Raw genomic sequence first — 20,610 nt, forward strand, 5'->3', positions numbered from 1 at the left:
GGATCCCAAACAGCTGGGGCAGACTGGAGGGAATTAGACTGCTTTTAAGGTGACTGACTACCTTTGGCAGACAGTCCCTCCCTTACAGAAACACCTGAACATGTCTGTATAGCATGCCAGAGATTAAAATATACTCATGATTCGAGTCCCTTCAAGTCTTTGATTTCTTGATCATTTTTTAAAATCCTGCGAAGGGAAAGAAATCACCCCTTATTTCTAAGCAGAAGGGAAGCTGCAAGCCTAGACCGCAATGAGAAAACTAAACTACGAAGGACTTAACTTCCCTGTTCAGGGCATATTCTAGAAGAAATAATTACTATAGTTGTGATTTCTACTTCCCCAGGAGGCCAAGTTCCCTTCTATATAGCATACCCCAAACCCCAGAGTACCACTGTGCCCCATTGACATTTTTCTCCTTCTTGTCCTTTCCAGGAAACTCTCCAAGGTACTGAACTTTTACGTGGCGAATGCAGATGACTCCAGCAAGACGGAATTGCGTTTCGCTGCTTTGAAAGCCTTAAAGTACTTGTTTAGGTTCATCATCCAATCTAGAGTGCTGTACTTGAGGTAATGGTGACTGTAATACAGTGTTGACGCTCTCCATCCTCTCTTCCCATATTTTTCCTTAGTCCTTATGCTCATGTTCAGCTCTGTGAGCAGCTGGGTCATGGAACTAACAAATTTCAGAACTTCAGGGTGAAGATGAGGGTGCACTACACAACCGTTAAAGAAGTTTCATGTGACGTCCTTTTGGATCAGCAGAATTTCTAGGGCAGTAGTGACAGCAGGACTTAGGGATGCAGGTGGCTACAATGTGCAACTTACTGAAAGTCTTTGTTGGCGACAATAACTAGGAAGTCAGGTTCCTGTGATGAGATTGTATTTAATATAGCGACGGGCTTCATGATGATGTTGGGTGTATAAAGCTAGGATCATGAGCTGTTGTTGGGAGTAGATGGACAGTAGTGACAATTGATTGGAGGAGTTGTTTCCTGAGGTGTGTGTTTCTTTGCTGACACCAGGCTTAGGTACCTGGGAAAACTAAGCCCCAGAGATACGATAATTCCCAGTTTGGATCTAGAATAATCGTTCCATCAAAAACAATAGAAGTCAAGAATGAGGAAATAACTCTTCTGGGAATGCCCACAACTCCAGTGCCATCTCTACCCTTCAATAATAGCTGGATTTCCAAACTGTTAAAATATTTTTCTAAGGCAGGTTTGGAAACTAGGTAGATAACGTGCTAATATGTTAATACGAGTAAAGCTGTAGGTAAGAGGATTTCAAGCCTGAGATTTGAGCATGTGTATTTTCTTAACTTTGTGTTTTTAAAAAACTCATAAAATTAAAGGCCAACAATTAACATGGAAAAAAAACTTGTAACTTATAGTACAGTTCAAAGGTCAGTAGATTTACTAATTAAAGGCTCTTAAAAATCAACTAAAGAATGGTAAATATCCTTACTACAAAATAAAAACATAATTTACAAAAGAAAACTTCAAATGGTCAGTTAAATTTAAAAAGAAATTTATACTATTAAAATGCGATACACACACACCATCTTTACCTGCACATTTAATAACGATGAAAAATCTTTATCCTTTGGTGAGATTGGACAAAAATTGGCCCTGTGTTTTATTGCTGATAGGAAGATAAATTCTTAAGGACAGAAATTTGGCACTGTGAATAAAAATCAAACACACACAGAGCAAAGGAAGATATCACATTTGTCCAGTAATACCCCATCTAAAAATCTATCTAATGGAAAAAAAATCCATCAGGTATAAACAAAAAGGAATGTTAAAGTATGTACATTCAGCCCTTTCAAATGTAGGGTATGTTAATGAGGTAGGATAACCCTGATAGGTTCTTAAATAATAAAACTAAGGTAGAAGACATAAGTGTAATATGATCTCATTTCAAAAATATTTCAGGATTGGACACCGGTTAGATATGAGTACACTGTAGATAAGAGGGCTTTAAGTAGGTTTAGTTTTTATCCTTTCTGCATTTTTAAAGTTTCTACAATGAATTTGTACATTTTTACTGTTTTTAAACATGTTCAATGACTTAAAAGTTGAGTTGGACGAATGACAGCTCCTCCTTCCCTCGTAGAAGCAGTCAGTGTTCGCCCAACTCAGAGCATATGCACAGCCTCTGTAGTCCCCGCTTTTCTCCAGGTGGTCTTTTATAGTTGGATCTTTGTGTTTTGTAATTATGTTGAATTTCCACGTATTCAGTTAGGGTGTCCTACTGAGGGAATATTCCCTTACCTGAAAGTTTGTATAGCAAACCCTGATGTCCAGCAATAAAGATCCTCATAAAAACATAAAAAGAGAGACTTCCCTGGCAGTCCAGTGGTTAAGACTCTGCGCTTCCACTGCAGGGGGCATGGGTTCGATCCCTGGTTGGGGAACTAAGATCCCGCATGCCACGGGCACGGCCAAAACAAACAACCAAAAAACATAAAAAGAAAAAAACCTTAATTGAGGAAATTTTAAAAACATTTTCCACTTACGATCCACTAGCTCTTTTACCCTTCATAATGTTGCGTTGCATCTGGGCCATCATTTTCACCATCAGATTGCATGATACCAATGGAAAAGCCAAGTTAATTAACCCATGAGATGAACTAAGAGAGCGGCTGTGTTGAACTTAGTCCCTAATGGCCTGTTTACGGTTATTTTTTCCCCTGATGTTTTCCCATTCTAAAGAAGAGCTTGATCTGGGATAGAGGGTCTGGTAGTCTGCATTCTCTGATTGCTTGGATTTGATAGACACAATAGGACATTGAGAAGCTCAGTCGTATTAGTCCCTTTTTTAAAGTCACAGCGATAGGGTGCCAGCTGTTGCTCTAGGCCCTCCAGCAACATTGGCTTCTCTTGATTCTTTAGCTGTTCCTGCCCAGATGCCAGTTCCCGAGAGGCCTCTCCCACCGGCTCAGCTCAAACAGCCTTCCCTGGTCACCGTCATATCAATGCCTTCCCTCCTAGCCCTAGATCTGGGGATCTGCTACTAGATCTTGGGATCTAGCAGCAGATGAGACAAAGTTCCTGCTCTGATGGTGCTTGTGGGTTACATCGAGGCCAGGGAGGCATATAATAAAGAAAGAAACCCACAAGATCATCTCAGATGGATAAGAGCTAGGAGGAAAGATGTTGGTGTGACAGTGACCAGGGAAGGCTCCCTGAGCTGAGCTGGTGGGAGAGGCCTCTCCAGGAGCTGGGGTTTGAGTTGAAACTGAAAGATGGGGAGATAGCCTCTGAAGATCTCAGGGAAGAGAATTGCAGTGAACATGAACAGCTAAAGAATCATGAGAAGCCAACGTTGCTGGACCGTGGAGACTGGGAATGGGAGGATGGAGCCTGGCAGGCGGGTGCGTAATGGGGGCCTTCTAGGTCACAGCAAGGAGTTCGGATTTCATTCCAGGGGTCTCGGGAAGCCACTGAAGGGTTTCAGTTAGAGAAGTAGTGGAATCTGGCTTACATTTTACATAATCATCTCATCTCTTGGGTGGAAAGTGGATTATCAAGGGTTAAGAGTGAAACCTGGGTGACCACTGAATAGGCGGTTATAGTTCAAATGTGAGATACAGTGGCTCTGTCTCTGAGGAGACGCAGAGAGTGGACTGATTTAGCGGGAAGAGAGAATAGGACTTGCTGTTAGATTTGGTGGGAGAATGGGAGAAGGGGAAGAACTGTAAATAACTTCTAGGTTTGGGGTGCTCTTTGCCAAGACGTGGGCTATTTAAAGGTGAAGAGGAAAAACAAGTGAGTTCTGTTCTGGGTATGTTAATTTTGATATACTTTGTGGACTCAATTGCAAATAAAGTTCTTTTCTAAAGTTCTGCAAAATGGATGAATGGAAGATTAGCAGAAACCCTCTGATTGGATAATTTTCTGAGAAGTTCATATTCCATGAGTACCATATAAGATACAGGTGCACGGAGGAGACTAATGTAAATATGTATATGTGTGTACGTATGTATTTGAGTGTGTGTATAAAATTCTAAGTTCAAACCATCCCTACTCTTGACAGTTGGTGATAAGATTGCCACCCAGTGTAAATGCACTTTGACTACAATTTGGGGACTTTTGTGTTTCTGAGAAATGGGCCAAAGACCTTCTGATTTCTACTTATGAGAAAGAACCAACTTTTCAGTTGATAGCGTACTTTAATCAAACAAGCAGGAATAAGCAAAGACCAAGGCAGCCCGTGTCCTGGGACGACGCTGTCCTAGAGGCAGGTCGGCACCAGCGTGGCCAGTTCAGTGGATAGAAGGATGCTAACTGGACTTGCAGCCTGGGTTGGGCTCAGAACGTTTCTAGGTTGAGCAGCTTCTCTACCCCTTGTCTGGAACTTGAACGCAAATGATCAGGGCTTGTTGCGGTGAGACAGAATGATTCAAATGGCAGAGCGATTAGACACAAAGATCAGAAGAGGAGAGAGAGGCAGGAGGGGAGGCGTGGAGGTGGCAGGACTGGGCTGTCAGGGAAGGTAGCTGGACGGGGAGTCCCCTGCTTGCTGGACATTCTGCTAATGAGCTGAGGATGGTAGGTTTGCATGCAGGGCTTATCTGCTACTTGAGGCAAAGCTGCTTCCAGCCATTCCCCGCTCTGTGCCGGAAATGCCCGCACGCCACTAGGCTGGAGGACATCACCAAGACTGGCCTTCAGACAGCTTCAGGGGGACAGTGGGAGAGCTCTGTTGTAGGACTTTACGTACAAATCACTACCTTCCTTTTGTCCAGGTGGGGATAACTTCCCAGCTACTGGGTCCCTTCCTGAACCACCTAAGAGCACGTGTGACTCCTCTGTGCACGGTGTAAAGAGGTGACCAGTGAGGCATGGGCTTCCAGCATTGTGTAGGCAACAAATCTGTTGGAAAACTTCTTTTAAAGATGGAGAATCTGACCTCCTTCTCTCTCTTTTTTTCTTTTCCCGCCTTCTCTTTTTTTCTCTGAAGATTTTATGGCCAAAGTGAAGATGGAGATGAATTTAGTAATTCAATCCGCCAGTTATTTCTCGCTTTCAATATGCTGATGGACAGGCCTCTGGAGGAAGCTGTCAAGATCAAGGTCAGCTTGAGTAACTTTTTTTTTTTTTTTTTTTTTTTTTTTGCGGTATGTGGGCCTCTCACTGTTGTGGCCTCTCCCATTGCGGAGCACAGGCTTCTGGATGCGCAGGCTCAGCGGCCATGGCTCACGGGCCCAGCCGCTCCACGGCATGTGGGATCTTCCCGGACCGGGGCACGAACCCGTGTCCCCTGCATTGGCAGGCAGACTCTCAACCACTGCACCACCAGGGAAGCCCCCTTGAGTAACTCTTAATGCTGTCGGTGAGGATATTCTGGGGCAACATAGAACTGGCCATGGTGGGAGATAAAAGAAAATTAATCCTAGTTAGTTCGTGGAAAACTTGTTAATTTTAGAATGACTTATAGAAAGTAAAGGGAAATCCCTTTATTTTAACTTTTATGTACCCTTGTATTGTCAAATGTTGGTTTGCCAAAGACAAGCTAGCTATTTATTTATTTTATTTTTATTGAAGTAGATTTGATTTACAATACTGTGTTAGTTTCTGGTGTACAGCACAGTGATTCAAATATATATATGTGTGTGTGTATGTATATATTAAATTCTTTTCATTATAAGTTATTACAAGATGTCAAATATAGTTCCCTGTGCTGTACAGTAAATCCTTGTTGTTTATTTTATATACCGTGGTGTATATCTGTTAATCTCATACTCCTAATTTATCCCTCCCTTCTCTTCCCCTTTGGTAACCATAAGGTTGTTTGCTATGTCTGTGAGTCTGTTTCTGTTTTATAAATATATTTATTTGTATTATTTTTTAGATTCCACATATAAGTGATATCATATGATATTTGTCTTTCTCTTCCTGACTTTGCTTAGTATGATAATCTCTCGGTCTATCCACGTTGCTGCAAATGGCATTATTTCATTCTTTTTTACTGCTCTGGAGTGTTCTATTGTGTATATGTACCACATCTTCTCTATCTATTCACCTGTCAATGGACCTTTAGGTCGCTTCCATGTCCTGGCTATTGTAAATAGTGCTGCAATGAACATTGGGGTGTCTGTATCTTTTAAATTAGAGTTTTCATCTTTTCTGGATATATGCCCAGGATTAGGATTGCTGGATCATATGGTAACTCTATTTTTAGTTTTTTTAAGGGACCTCCATACTGTTTTCCATAAAAATTGGCTCCACCAATTTACATTCCCACCAACAGTGTAAGAGGGTTCGCTGTTCTCCACGTCCCCTCCAGCATTTATTATTTGTAAACTCTTTGATCATGGCCATTCTGACCGGTGTGAGGTCATGCCTCATTGTAGTTTTGATTTGCTTTTCTCTAATAATTAGCGATGTTGAGCATCTTTTCATGTGCCTGTTTTAAAGACCTAAATATAATCTATGACACCGTAAAACTCCTAGAAGAGAACATAGGCCAAACATTCTCTGACATAAATCGTAGCAATATTTTCGTAGATCAGTCTCCCAAGGCAAAAGAAATAAAAGCAAAAATAAACAAATGGGACCTAATCAAACTTAAAAGCTTTTTCACAGCAAAGGAAACCATAAAGAAAACGAAAAGGTAACTGACAGACTAGGAGAAAATATTTGCAAACAGTGCGACTAACAAGGGGTTACTTTCCAAAATAGACAGCGCATACAACTCAATGTCAGAACACCCCAATCAAAAAACGGGCAGAAGACCTAAATGGTCGTTTCACCAAAGATGACAAGCTACCCTTTTAGACGTCCCTTGAATGGCATTTCTGGACCCTGTGAGTTCAGCCAGTTGATCCTGATGATGATTCAAGCAACAGGCTTTACTCTTAGGGCTCCCCTTCTTCCCAGAAGCCCGTCGTCCCCATCATCTTCATCATTATCCGTTTTTTGAGGTAAAATATGTAATCCCTAAAGACTCAAGTTCGAGCTTTCTTTTTTGCTCTCTATGGCAACTTTGTGAGGGAGATGTCCAGATTTTTAACTACTTCCTTGGGTAGAAAACTGAATTCTAAATGGACAGTGGCTCTTGGGTGGTGAGGGCAGAAAGCTGTGCCTCTGGACTTTTCAGGAAAAAGATCCTGGGAGATCGTGTAGAGCAACATCAGCTTTCTTCTTCATTGCGAGAGTGTCTGTGTCCAGTTCCCTGTTCAGGATCCCAGCATCAGTCGTTTCTTCCTGGGATCAAGCAGGAAATTCTGTATTTGTCCTGCTTGGCAACTGAATATGCCTTCGATGTTTTTCTTGCAGGGGGCAGCCTTGAAGTACCTTCCCAGCATCATTAATGACGTCAAACTTGTGTTTGATCCAGTTGAGCTCAGGTAAATAGCCAAAAACATTTGTTTCTTAACAGAGAAGCAGCTCCCCTGCTGGCTTGAGCTCAGGCGGCTACACATGCTGTGATTCTTCTAACACGTATTGACCGGACACCTTTTTGTGCTCATTTCTGTGGAAACCATAAAAGAAGACACAAAGCCAGTCCCTCGGCTAGGTTTGCACTTTCTCCAGGGAAACGAGACACACAGACATAAAATTAACTACAGAAAAAAGTACATAATAATACGCTTCCAGCCCTATATCTAAGTACCCCCGAAATGCCGAGTCAGATGGTGATGGACACTGGGGTGGAGGTAGCCCGAAAAGACTTTTGCAGAAGTTGAGGGTGAAGGTAGGTCTGCAAAGCAGTGACGGACCTGACTAATTTGCCAGTTTAGGCTGACTTAGCTCCCAGGCTGAGCCCTGGAGTGGGCACGGAATAGAGCCTCTCCTTTGCTTCCTAGAGACAGACTCTCAGGTCATTGTGGAGAGAATTCCAGGTAAACCTGTCCACGCGTAAATAATTTCCCAGTAGAGGGGAAGAGCGTAATGCTCCCTTGAACTCGGCAGAATGAAAACAGTGACTACTGGGGTTTCTCTTGCAGCGTACTCTTCTGCAAGTTCATTCAGAGCATCCCTGACAACCAGTTAGTGCGCCAGAAACTGAACTGCATGACCAAGATAGTAGAGAGCAATCTTTTCCGGCAGTCGGGTGAGTCTCCACCAAAAACTGCGGCTTACAGAAATCCCGGTCTTGTGTCTTCTTCAGCCAACACTGCCTTTTTTTTTTTTTTTTTTTAATGTCAATAATGTCCTTGCCAATCGTTTGCTGGTACTTGAGGACCTCCTGGGAAACCAGTTTTAAGGAGAAGGTGAAGTCAGTTCAGCATTCCCGTAGTTCCTGAAAGAGCAAAATCATGTGTTCTTTCATCTTTAATTTGAACTCGTGTTTCATTAATTAGCAAACTTTGTCCTCAAAATAGGAACCCCATAAAGTAACAGGCAAGCAGTAAAGACGGTCCTTTTAAACAAATGCATCTCCTTTGACTTAGAGTATAACGCCAGTAACCAGGGGCTGGGGCAGGCAGTGATGCCATGGGGCAGTGATGTTATGGGGCAGTGATGCCGTGATGCTGTAGGGAAGTGATGGACTGCATGCCACTTATACTGGCTCGGCGGAGCTGGTTATGCACATCTCTTCTCGACTCCGTGCCCAGTCATGTCATCTTAGTGGCTGAAGAGTGACCATGGCAGAAGGACTTACACCATGGAAACTGGCAATCACTATAAATCAGAGAGGTTTTGGGGGGAGCTGTAGGAGAGCCAGACTAGCGTCATACCGCTGGGAGCGGAGAGGAGAACACTCTTCCACTGATAAAAGACTCTTCATTTTGTAACTAGAGTCAAGCACATAGCCACCAGGTGGAAATCACTGTGTTCCTGTCCCAAAGTTGACATAGGAAAGAGGTCCAATACCTGGTTCTTTCCCAGTAAACCCAAGACTCGCTAGGGTGGGGCAGCTGTGGGAGCTTCTTTTGAAACCACCACCAGGTCAGGGAGTCCCAGAGGGTGACTCATGCTGTGTGTATCGGCTGGAGGGTCTGAGGACTGGCAGGACACCTCAGAAATAGGAAAAGTTGAGTGAGTTGTTGGTGGGAGAACCCTTCTAGCCTTGCCCCTGGCTAGTTACGTAACTTTGGACGAATGAGGGACCTTCTCTAAGTCTCAGCTTCTGTTTCTATGGAAGGAGGGACTTGAACTAGATCATATCAGCACGTCTTTTGGCTCTGACCTCTTCTGAGCCTCAGAATTTGTGCTTAGACATTTCAGCTGTTCCAAGGACCCAGTCGCGGGAGTGCAGAAAGCTAGTGAGTGCTCTCAAGTGGAAAACTTAATACCAGTCAACCTCTTACTACGCTGTGATTCCCTCTGCCTCTAAGGATGCATAAACCATAAATGAGACAACAAAGGTGCATTGTTTGAGCAGAAGAGCAAGGATGCCCTGGAGGATTCCAACAGAGGAAGTATTGTCACCCTTCACAGTCGTTTCTGTTAGTGCCCAGAATGTCTGGACTCATCAGAATGATATTTTATCATTGTGAAAGATCTCAGAAGGAAGACATAGTAGGAAGATAATACCTTACTTTATGAAGTCCACGTGCCTGCGAAAGCATGAACAGAATGTCTGTGAAACACTGAGATGTGCTGGTGGAGCTCAGTATTCATAGGAATTTTCGAGTACATTTTCTCCATTAGGCGGAACGTTTCAAAAAAATTAAAAGCATATACCTTGCTTAGTTTATTCGTTTCATATGACTTAGCTTGCAAGTATCAAGTTGGCTTTTTTTTTTGGCTGTGCTGTGCAGCTTACGGGATCTTAGTTCCCTGACCAGGGATCAAACCCATGCCCCCTGCAGTGGAAGCGTGGAGTCCTAACCACTGGACCACCAGGGAATTCCCAAGTTGGCCTTTTTTTAGAAAAAAAAAAAAGCTAAAGAAATTGTTAAATACTTTAAACATTTGGCTACGTGGACCCACAATAGGTGGGATTTTCTTTGTTTTTAAGGTCAAGGTACTGGGCTAAAGTTCCGTGCCTAAAACCGCGTGCTCCTCGGTGGCCTGGAGGAGCCCCTGCAGGGCTGAGTGCAGAGCTGGGAGCTGGGGGGACAGGCAGAGAGGGAGTTGCAGGAAGGAGCCAGGCAGTTCGGGGGGGCACTCCTACAGCTGGTGAGTGGTCTGCATTTTCCCCCTCAGAGTGCAGAGACGTGTTGTTGCCTCTGCTGATAGACCAGCTCAGCGGCCAATTAGACGACAACTCCAGCAAGCCTGACCATGAGGCCAGCTCGCAGCTTCTGAGCTACCTCCTGGAAGTTCTGGACAGGAAGGATGTGGTGAGTCAAAGAGTCGCTGATGCAGAGCAGAGCGTACACTGGTCCCATGGCCTGGGATAGGAACCACTGCATGGCTCTCCTAGTCCCAGGCAGTTGAGAACCTGGGCGCTGGGGCAGGCTGCACCCATTTTAGAGGTGTTTAGAGAGGCTTCTCCCGGCTAGACTCTGTCATGCAAATCTAGGTCCAGGGAGATCCACCTACTGCTGGGGCTGCTACTGGTTGATTTTCCTGATTGGCCCAGTTGGCCTATCACTGAGATCCTGCTGAGGACTTTTCAGATCCAGAGCCCTGTTTAGACTTGTTAGGTAGAAAGCTCTACCCTGTTATACCTCTGATACCTGACACCACTATTGTAGATCTACCGGAGCTTCTGAGAAGTTCTCATTTTATGTTCTCTCTGAAACTGATCCTTCCTTCTGGAGCCTAGTAGAAATGATGTGTGTTTTTTTTTTTTTAAATCTCACCTCATCTCCTCCCCCTCAAAAAACCTGGGGCCACACTGCCTGGATTTTCCATGTTCTAGAGATAGACCTGTCATAGCCTCCACTCAAGAGGCTGGAGAACTTTGCAGAATGTTTTCAGTCGAACACAAACCATAGTCACTACCCCCCATGATGGCTACACGGCACCCAGGTTCCTACAGAGAGGCGGGTGTTATGAATCACTTTCATTTAAAGAAATAGGAAGCAAGCAGAGAAATAATAAAAAGCAAGGAAGGAAAGAAGGGAGGGTGGGAGAGAGGGGACGCTACCGATACTTGGTGTTTTAATAAAATTACATAAATAGCAGTGATCTAGTTGTTGGAAGCATTAAGCAGGAGATTCAAATATCTGTCAAGAAGCAATAATGGGTAAAGACTTTGAAAAGGCAACTTGAATATTGATAAGTTGGAGCTGAAGGAGTATAGCAACAAACCACAAGGAAAGAAGGAGAAAGAAAGACTGAACATTCATGAGACACTGTTGGGCGCATCAGCCCAGCTGATTCCTGTACGGGATCTTTTCTTTCTTTTCTTGCAGCTATGAGAATTGAAGCGCCACAAAGTTAAATAATTGCTCACGGTCACACATGACAGAGTCAGAATAGTAAATCCCCGTCTTAGTCTGCTCGAGCTGCCGAAACAAAATACTGCAGCCTGGGTGGATTAAACAACAGAAATTTATTTCTCATAGTTCTTGGGGCTTGGAAGTTCAAGGTCACGGTGCCTGCATGGTTGGGTCCTGGTGAGGCCCTCTTCCTGTCCTGCAGATGGCCACCTTCTCGTTGTGTCCTCACACGGCCTTTCCTTGGTAGGGCAAGCTCTCAGGTGTCTCTTCTTATAAGGATACTAACCTATCAGTCCCGGGCCCTCTCTTCACGACCTGATTATCTATCTCCAAAAGCCCCATCTCCAAATACCATCACATTAGGGGTTAGAGCTTCAGCACAGGAATTTTGAATGCGAATGATCAGTCCATAACAATCTCCTCGACTTGAATTTCTTGTTTTTTTACATCCTAGAGAGGAGGTAGCAAGAACTTCATGTTTTCGCCTTTTTCTTCCCACTTATGCGCCAAATTGTCCTGGGTAGCCTGATCTACGCAGCATCAGGACCGAGTACCTCGTGCTAGCGGGAGTCTCCAGAAACTGTTGAGTTGCTGGCTACAGGGAGCTCTCAGCGAGCCCAGATGACCTGGGTCATTAGAGAAGCTTTCTTCCCCTGCATCCCCTGCATCTCCACGTTCATCTTTTAAATGTCAGAACCAATTATGTTCAGCAGATTCCTTAATAACGTTATGTATCGTTCTGTGACAATGTTTCCCCCTTTTGGACAAGAGATTGCTTTGTACTGAAGAGCCAGAATGAGAGTTAAAGAGAACTCTCAGCAGTCCAGGGTTTCTTTAAGAAAAGTGAAGCTGAGTCAGAAGAAGTGGTGTCCATCCCTTTGTTTCCCCCTCAGGGTCCCACGGCGCTGCACGTGCAGCTGATAATGGAACGGCTGCTGCGAAGGATCAACCGGACCGTGATTGGGATGAGCCGACAGTCTCCCCACATCGTGAGTGTCGCCCAGGGGACCACACAGCCACCGCAGCTTCTTATTTTTTATTTTTTTTTTTTTTTGCGGTACGCGGGCCTCTCACTGTTGCGGCCCCTCCCGTTGCGGAGCACAGGCTCCGTACACGCAGGCTCAGCGGCCATGGCTCATGGGGCCCAGCCGCTCCGCGGCATGTGGGATCTTCCTGGACTGGAGCATGAACCCCCGTCCCCTGCATCGGCAGGCGGACTCTCAACCACTGTGCCACCAGGGAAGCCCCACTGCAGCTTCTTAGTGTCCCATCCCACCTGCCCATTGGGGGGCTTTGAGGAGCAGTGTCTTGAGACCAAATTCACATAGGCCCCTCCCATCCCAGTTTCCAGTCTGCGCTGCGGGCTGGGTGGCATAGCTCCCTCGGGAAATGAATGGGGTCTAGAACTTTACAGCCCCCCTGGATGAGTGACTCTTTCGTTACAGCTGTGAGTAAATCTGATGCTGATTTTCTCTTGAGGGAAAATGATCTACCAGGGAGGTAGGGGAGGCAAATGGGGGAAAATTTTAAAGGATCTCGCCAGTACAAATCATAAGGAGCCTTGCTCATAGGGAAGGTGAAACCAAAGCCTCTTATAATATATTAAAGCAGAGACCCACTGAGATATGCAGGCACCCTAGGTGGACTAAGAACTTGGGACCCATTCGACCTAATGCTCTTTCAATATTTGCTTAATATTTTATTTCAGGAAAATGTGAGCCTTGGTGAGCAGAAAATTAGGGCTTTGGCTGACTGCATTTAGCACTTCCTGTATTGTCTCAAGCAGTTTAGTTGTAATTCTCAGTGTACGCATGCTCTATGTGGATCTGCCTTTGTTAGAATGATAACAGTAATAGTATCAGTGTGTCCAGCCAGCGTGATGAGAATGGTAGTAGTCACTGTTAGCTTATTTTTCTGTGTGTGCTAGAAACTATCTTAAGCACTTCATTGAAAGGTCACGCCAAGCTCCATTGTGCAAATGAGGAAACGTGCAAAAACCCGAGCAAGGTTACACAACCACCAGGTGATTGAGGTGGGCTTTGACCCTGGGCAACCAGCCTGGAGGCGGCGCCTTGCATGCTGTCAGCCGTGCCCACCCCCAGCAGCTCACCGAGTTATGTTCCCAGCTATGCACTATAGTCACCGTGAGAGGAATTCTGATTACGTCAGTTTTCCCCTTCGTATCATATTCCCCGTGATATTTAGTGTGCTTAAAAATCGGTGCCCTGTGGTACCATCCAGCCCTTGTGGTTCAAGGAAAAACCATGTAAAGAACTTGGGATTAGCATGCTGTTAGAAATGTCAGTGTTGCCCTGGCCTCTTATTCTCCGCCTGTTATGTCTATGAAACGTCAGATAAAAAGTGTGATCGAGACCAGAGGTAACTGTTGAAAGGCCGAGTTGCATCATCATTAAAATGAAGCATCTTTTACTAAAGGTGCATCTTTTGCGATGCTAAAATCTCTGATTAGATTTTTAATCAGAGGACATAGAAAAAGAACTATCCCAAATTGCTGTGGTAAATAAAAACCATTTATTCAACAAATATGTATTAAGAAACTCCTGTAAGCCAGGCGCTGTTCTAGATGCTGGGGATATATCAGGAAACAAAACAGACAAAAATCACTACCTCAGAGAAGCTTACATTCTAGCAAGAACAATTACAAAAAAATAAATGGCAGAGTACTAGAAGGCTATAAGTGCTACGGAGAAAAAAACGAGTGGGATAAGGGGAGTTAGGGTAGAAGAGTTACAATTTATGTAAGCTGATTAAGAATGGCTTTCCTGGGTCTTCCCTGGAAGTCCAGTGGGTTAGGACTCCACACTTTCACTGCCAGGGACCCAGGTTCGATCCCTGGTCAGGGAGCTAGAATCCCACCAGCCGTGTGGTGCAGCCAGAATAAAAAACAGGCTTTCCTGAAAGGGTAGAATTTGGACAAATGCTTGGCAAAGGCCTGGAGAAACAAATAGCGTTAGGTGCTGATGGTAATGCAAACTATATGCTGATTTGGCAATATATATCAAAGCCTTAATACAATAAATTTACATCACTTTATAGTTAGAAAAATAAACGTTCCTAAACAAGAGAGACCTAAGACAGACATTCATTCAGAGAGAGGTGTACATGGATAGTATTTCACTGTTTTTGTGTTTAGGAAGTTATTCTCTCCATCCCAGGAACAGCTGTATTTTCATCTCCTCTGTGCCAAGTTCACTTACATTTGTGTTGTTTTCATAACTATATGAATACAAGAAGATACTACCATAGATACTTGCCCTCTGGCTGGAAAATTAAGTCTGTGGCTCAAATATGGTTGGACTAGGGGAAAGCACGTTGAATATGTAATTCCTAGCCTCAAAAATGGAGATGATGGTAATCATCTAATTATCCGATCCCTTTCTTCAAACCAGGTCCACAGTTACACAGCATAACATGCTAGGAATCCCTGGCCAAAGGGTTCTAGAGCTGGTGGAATGACATTGAAGTGGTCCAGCAGGGAGCTCTCCTAGCCTCTCTTCTCTTCCATTCAGTTTTACGACCTCTCTTCGACCTCTCTTTCCTCTTTGCATTCCTCCAAGCTCAAATTTATTTAAATGATGTAAATACTTTGGATGTTTCTCCCTGGACGTCTCTGTTACACCTGGGTCTCAACAAGCAACTCAGGGTCTGCAGGTTGTTACAGCTTAACTAGTCATCTAGCTGAGATCTTACAATCAGTATCCCCTGACCTACAGGATTTCAGAGGTCATGGCTATTCATAGGATGAGTGAGGCCCTCCACACTGCTTCACTCAAACCTGGAAGGACCTTCTTTTTAGCAGAAACTGCAAAGCCCATGCCTTTGGACCTTTAGAATGCAGTATGTTTCCAGCGTGCTGGGGTCCCTGCATAGTTAATTGGGTGGGAAAAACCAAAGTACATGCACCCAGATCTTGGCTTTGTCAGTTGGTGATCTAAGGAGCTGGGATTTGTGTTTTCGGTCTCCTTCCAGGGGAGTTTCATTGCTTGCATGATTGCCATCCTGCGGCAGATGGACGAGAGCCACTACAGCCACTACATCAGCACTTTCAAGACCAGACAAGACATTATTGTAAGTTGTCTTCATTGGATCCTGGTAACTTAAGACTTCTCATATTTTGGCAGAACTGAGCGTCCTGAGTCTGGGGTTCTCTTCCCACACACCTCTGAATGCTGTGTCGCTTTCCACAGGGGTTACAAGAGGGAGAGTTTTTCTCTGCCCACAGGATTTGAAGAAGAGTCCAGTACATATACCAGGAGGTCCTCACGCAGCCACCTACGTCTCTTGGATTTAGAGAGAGCCCATATTTAGAAACATTTGGGTGACCTCTTTTGCTCTCAGAAGAGGACAGTGTCCCATTTTCAGGGACAGTAGTCACCCATGCCCTGGCAAGGATTTTAGGAGGTAAAGATGTTCATGGTCTTTTAAGATGTGGTTGATGTCATCCTTTTCAGTATTCCCTGGAGAGGGAAACAAAAAAAGGTAATACCTGCCCCCAGGTAACAGTTGTAAGTTATCGTCAGTTGAAAATATTCCATTCTCTTCTGTTTTAAACAAGAAAATTGTTCTCATAGTTACCATTAAGCATACAGCCGAAGGTGGCCCAAGAGGCTAAGTTAGATGTCTGGCTGCTTCCCCAGGATCCTTCCCTTCAGGGAATTGTTAGTGGCTGTTAAACATCCCTGAAGGTGAGAATTCCCTGGCCGTCCAGTGGTTAGGACTTGGTGCTTTCACTGCCGTAGCCTGGGTTTAATCCCTTGTCGGGGACCTAAGATACAACGAGCTGCATGGCCAAAAAAAAAAAAAAAAATCCCTGAAGGTATTGTCTTATCTTGTGAAGTAGTGGGCTGGACAGGGAGCTGTATTAACAGGCAGGGTCTCATTGCACTCATCTTTGCTCCGGGTAACTTCGCATCATTCGTGCATATTCCAATTTTCTTTATGCTCCGGATTTTCCACTTTCTGCCTTTATTATACTGATAGCATGTAGCCAGTACACCCAAAGATATCCAGCTCTTTCTTTGCCGGTCACTCTCCTTTCTGTGAGGTCTACATGAAGGAAAAACACACAAGGAATTGTACTGTTTATTACTATTAGTTGTAATCGATCCAGTGATGAACCCTCAGAGCACTGTCCTGGACCACAATAAAGGACTTAATGGGGCTTAGTCTGGAGTCCTATGTGGACCTCCACGTAGGCCATGCTCTGGCTGGCAGCGTGGTACAGGAATCTGTAGCGATCCATAGCTGTGCTTGCAGAGATCTGGGCGAGAGAATTAGGAAGAGGGGAGAGGTGGGGAGAGGTGGAAGCCGAGGGTAGCAGTGTTTCTCCTCCGTAGTGGGTTTAAGAACACAGGCTTTAGAACACCTGGATCTGGGTTTGAATTCTGACTATTCTGCTTCCCCCTATGAAATTTTGGGCAAGCTGTCTAACCTCGCTAGACCTCAATTCCTCCTCGGTAGGATGGTACCTACCTGGGGGCAGGAGGTAGTTAATGTGAGTATTGATGAGTGGACATGTGGACAATGCCTCACTTTGTGCCTGGCGTGTGTTACTAGCTATGAGAACCAACTACTTATAATAATGGTAATGATATTACATTATCATTACATATATAATAGTATTATTATTATATAAGATAAAATTAATATAAAAATAGTTTAGTGACTTTTTTTTCAGATTCCCTTCTGAAAGCAGGAAGAATAAAGAAAGTTATACTAAATTCAAACTCTTGACAATTTGGCTCCTTTAAGTAAGCAAAAAGAAGAAAAAAACAAACAAACCAGATTTAACTCCTATTCTCCAGGACCGTGGTGAGCTCTTCCCCTGCATCATCTTTTTTTTCTTTTTGCGGTACGTGGGCCTCTCACTGCTGTGGCCTCTCCCGTTGCGGAGTGCAGGCTCAGTGGCCATGGCTCACGGGCCCAGCTGCTCCGCGGCATGTGGGATCTTCCCGGACCGGGGCACGAACCCGCGTCCCCTGCATCGGCAGGCGGACTCTCAACCACTGCGCCACCAGGGAAGCCCTGCATCATCTAATTAAAAGAGGATTATTGTCCCCAAGGGAACAGTACTCATCAGTGGCAGAACTGCAGGGTACGGCTAAGCCCTTTGACCTCCAGTGGACTGTTCTTTCTCTCGCTCCTGCTGCTTCTGAAGAAATCACTTGAAAGACTTCGGGAAGTGGTAGATAAAGTGAGGCCTGGGGTTATCTGTGAACTGCCTTTATTATGTCATCACTGTTTACAGTTCACTGAGAACACTAGAGTTGAATATGGAGTTGGCATCAGAATAGATAACCGGCATCTACATCCTTGTTTCACAAACCATCAACTCCTGTTGACTTGAGGAAAAAAGTTAATAGGATAGTTAATAAGTAATGGATGCACTTAAAATGCATGATGAAAAAGTGGAACACTTGTGAACTATGTCTATGATTTCAGAATGGAGGGTAGAGAAGTTTGACTCTCCATTGAACCAGAAGAAAGTAACACAGACTTGAGAGCTGGAATTGCTCCCATTCCTATGCTGTTTGGCGTCCGAAGTGTACTGGTTAGCCAACAGGACCGGGGTCTCAGAGGAATATTGTTAGAAACAGAACCCAGGTCCTCTGCCTCCCAAGTCCCGTTTTCTTTCTGTATATGATGTCATTCATGAGCTAGAACTGCACGGTTTAGTGCCAGAGAAATTGGACTGGATTTTCATTTCAGGAATCTGAGTGGAAAATGTCTAAATTTAGCTAACTAATAAATTAAAAAGCTTCCCAAACTTTTTAGCTTTGATTTTTTAGCCCGATTGTTCTGAGTTCCTTTTTCCTCTTAGCCCTCTTTCGAGTAGAATAGCTGTTTTTTTTCAGTACTGGGCTTTTGTTATTAGGTTTTACAGACATGATGGTCCACTGCTATAATCTCTTTTTAAGGACCATTTAGGGCCCTCCCCCCAGGCTACGCATGGTAACGTTCCTGGAAGAGGAAGAATCATGACTCTGCTTCTTATTTATAGCATTTTTGTTCTGTTCTAATAATAATAAGGGAGAATTGGACTCAGAGTTATTAGAAGTATCAGTTTTCTCAGACTCAGATACAGAGAACAAACTGGTGGTTGCTAGAGGGAAGGAGGGTAGAGAGATGGATGAAAGAGGTGAAGGGGATTAAGAGATCCTAACTTCCAGCTGTAGAGTAAATAAGTCCCAGGATGTAATGTACACATAGGGAATCCAGTCAGCAATGTTGTAACAACTTTGTATGAGGACAGATGGTAACTGGGTTTATTGTGGTGATCATTTCCTAATGCATAAAACCGTCGAATCACTATGTTGTACATCTGAAACTAACATAATATTATGTTAATATTAATTAACTAATATAATATGTTAGTATGTTAATTGTAACTCAATTTTTAAAAGATACCAAAAAGTTAAAAAAAAAAAAAACAGGTATCAGTTTTCTCACAGTTGTTGGTGAATTCATTTGAAGTACAGTAGATCCATTCAGACAACATTGGCGGCCAAGGACTGAAGATATTATGGCTCTGAACTTGGGATCCAGAATCCCAAGGTCTCTTCCTAGCTCTCCAGCTTCTTGGTTTCTATGGCCTTAAGCCAGTCGTTTCATTTTTCAACAGTCTCAGTTTTATCATTTATAAAATACAGATAATTTTTTAATCCTTCTCTTGCTTATCAGATTACATGATATAAACATCAAATCATGGGATACCTGTAAGAATGCTCTGTTGAAGACACACTGCTACGTTTAAAATACATGACCAACAAGAAACTACTGTACAGCTCAGGGAACTCTGCTCAATATTCCGTAATAACCTAAATGGGAAAAGAATTTGAAAGAGAATAGATGCATGTATATGTATAACTGGATCACTGTGCTGTACACCTGAAACTAACACAACATTGTACATCAACTATACTCCAATATAAAAGAAAGTCCAAAAAAAATACTCTGTTATCCCTATAAACCTTACTCAAAAGATAGACTGTTATGGGACCTGGGCCATCGTATTCCTTCCTTTACGTCAGTGTGCTGGAGGAAAGGCTTATGAAGTATAACCCAGTTTTCCCCCAACCATTCCTCCTTTGTTTTCTGCAGGACTTCCTCATGGAAACTTTTATCATGTTTAAGGATCTAATTGGAAAGAACGTCTACGCCAAAGACTGGATGGTCATGAATATGACACAGAACAGGTGAGACCGGCCATCGCAGGGCTGGAGGCATTTGAAAACTTGGGTCTGGAAACTAGGTTTTGACCCTTGTGAAGCATGTTAAATCTCTTTGCTTCAAGTCCACCATCTGTAAAGTAAGGTTCCTCCTGCTTTCGTGGTCCTGGTTTACATGCTTCTGTTCTTGATTCCAGGCAGGCTACTGTGGTCACTCCGACTTGGGCTCTCTACTCTCTTTCTGCTATAACCTCCTCATTGCTTTCATGTTGATTGTCGGCATCAGCTCTGCAAGGTATCTTTCAGTGTCTCCATATGGACTTCATCATCCTGACATTCAAGGCCTCTGCATCCCGGCCCACCCTGCTTTTCTAGCCTTGTCTTCCACTGTTTGCCTCTATATACAACTTGCCCTCCAATCAAACTGGCCTCTTCCCTCCTAACCCTGACCTGACCCTGACCCTGACCCTGTTCTGTGCCTCCGCTCGCGCTGCTGCTTCCACCTGCAGTGTCTGCCCCATTGTCTCTGGCCATCAACATGCCTCCCATTCCTTCAGGTCCTTCGCAAATGCCATCTCCAAAGGAAGCCGTTCTGATCTGGATGTCGTCTTCTCTTCTTTTGATTTCCCCATACCTCTTTGACACCCCCTCCTAGAATTTTCCATATTCTTTGTTGGGTCATGGTTCGATTCACAGGTTGCAAATGATCTCCACCAAGTTGTAGATTTCTTAAGACCAGGAACCATTCTTTCAAGGCAGAACCTAAGCCAGTGCTTTGCAGTTGCTGATCCTCAACAAAGACTTGTTGAATGAAAGTGAAATGGACTGAATACAGATACTAAAAGAGATTCAGGATTTTTTTTTTTTTTTTTTTTTTTTTGCGGTATGCGGGCCTCTCACTCTTGTGGCCTCTCCCGTTGCGGAGCACAGGCTCCGGACGCGCAGGCTCAGCGGCCATGGCTCACGGGCCCAGCCGCTCCGCGGCGTGTGGGATCTTCCCGGACCGGGGCACGAACCCGTGTCCCCTGCATCGGCAGGCGGACTCTCAACCGCTGTGCCACCAGGGAAGCCCCGAGATTCAGGATTTTTAAAGAGCTAAATAAAGTAAATCATTATGATAAGCATTTTTGTTAA

The 20,610-nt window shown here is 44.1% G+C and overlaps 1 protein-coding gene across 1 annotated transcript in view; it reads left to right on the plus strand.

The window, feature by feature from the left end:
* Positions 1-20,610, plus strand: part of LOC132427561 (dedicator of cytokinesis protein 5) — a 110,091-nt gene that overhangs the window by 36,591 nt on the left and 52,890 nt on the right. The window contains exons 16-23 of the mRNA XM_060015190.1: positions 433-567; positions 4,966-5,077; positions 7,284-7,354; positions 7,955-8,061; positions 10,104-10,240; positions 12,181-12,276; positions 15,278-15,376; positions 19,409-19,503. Coding sequence (XP_059871173.1) covers positions 433-567; positions 4,966-5,077; positions 7,284-7,354; positions 7,955-8,061; positions 10,104-10,240; positions 12,181-12,276; positions 15,278-15,376; positions 19,409-19,503 — 852 coding nt within the window. The remainder of the gene's footprint in view (positions 1-432; positions 568-4,965; positions 5,078-7,283; positions 7,355-7,954; positions 8,062-10,103; positions 10,241-12,180; positions 12,277-15,277; positions 15,377-19,408; positions 19,504-20,610) is intronic.

Source organism: Delphinus delphis, chromosome 6 (genome assembly GCF_949987515.2).
Source record: "Delphinus delphis chromosome 6, mDelDel1.2, whole genome shotgun sequence".
Taxonomy (NCBI): domain Eukaryota; kingdom Metazoa; phylum Chordata; class Mammalia; order Artiodactyla; family Delphinidae; genus Delphinus; species Delphinus delphis.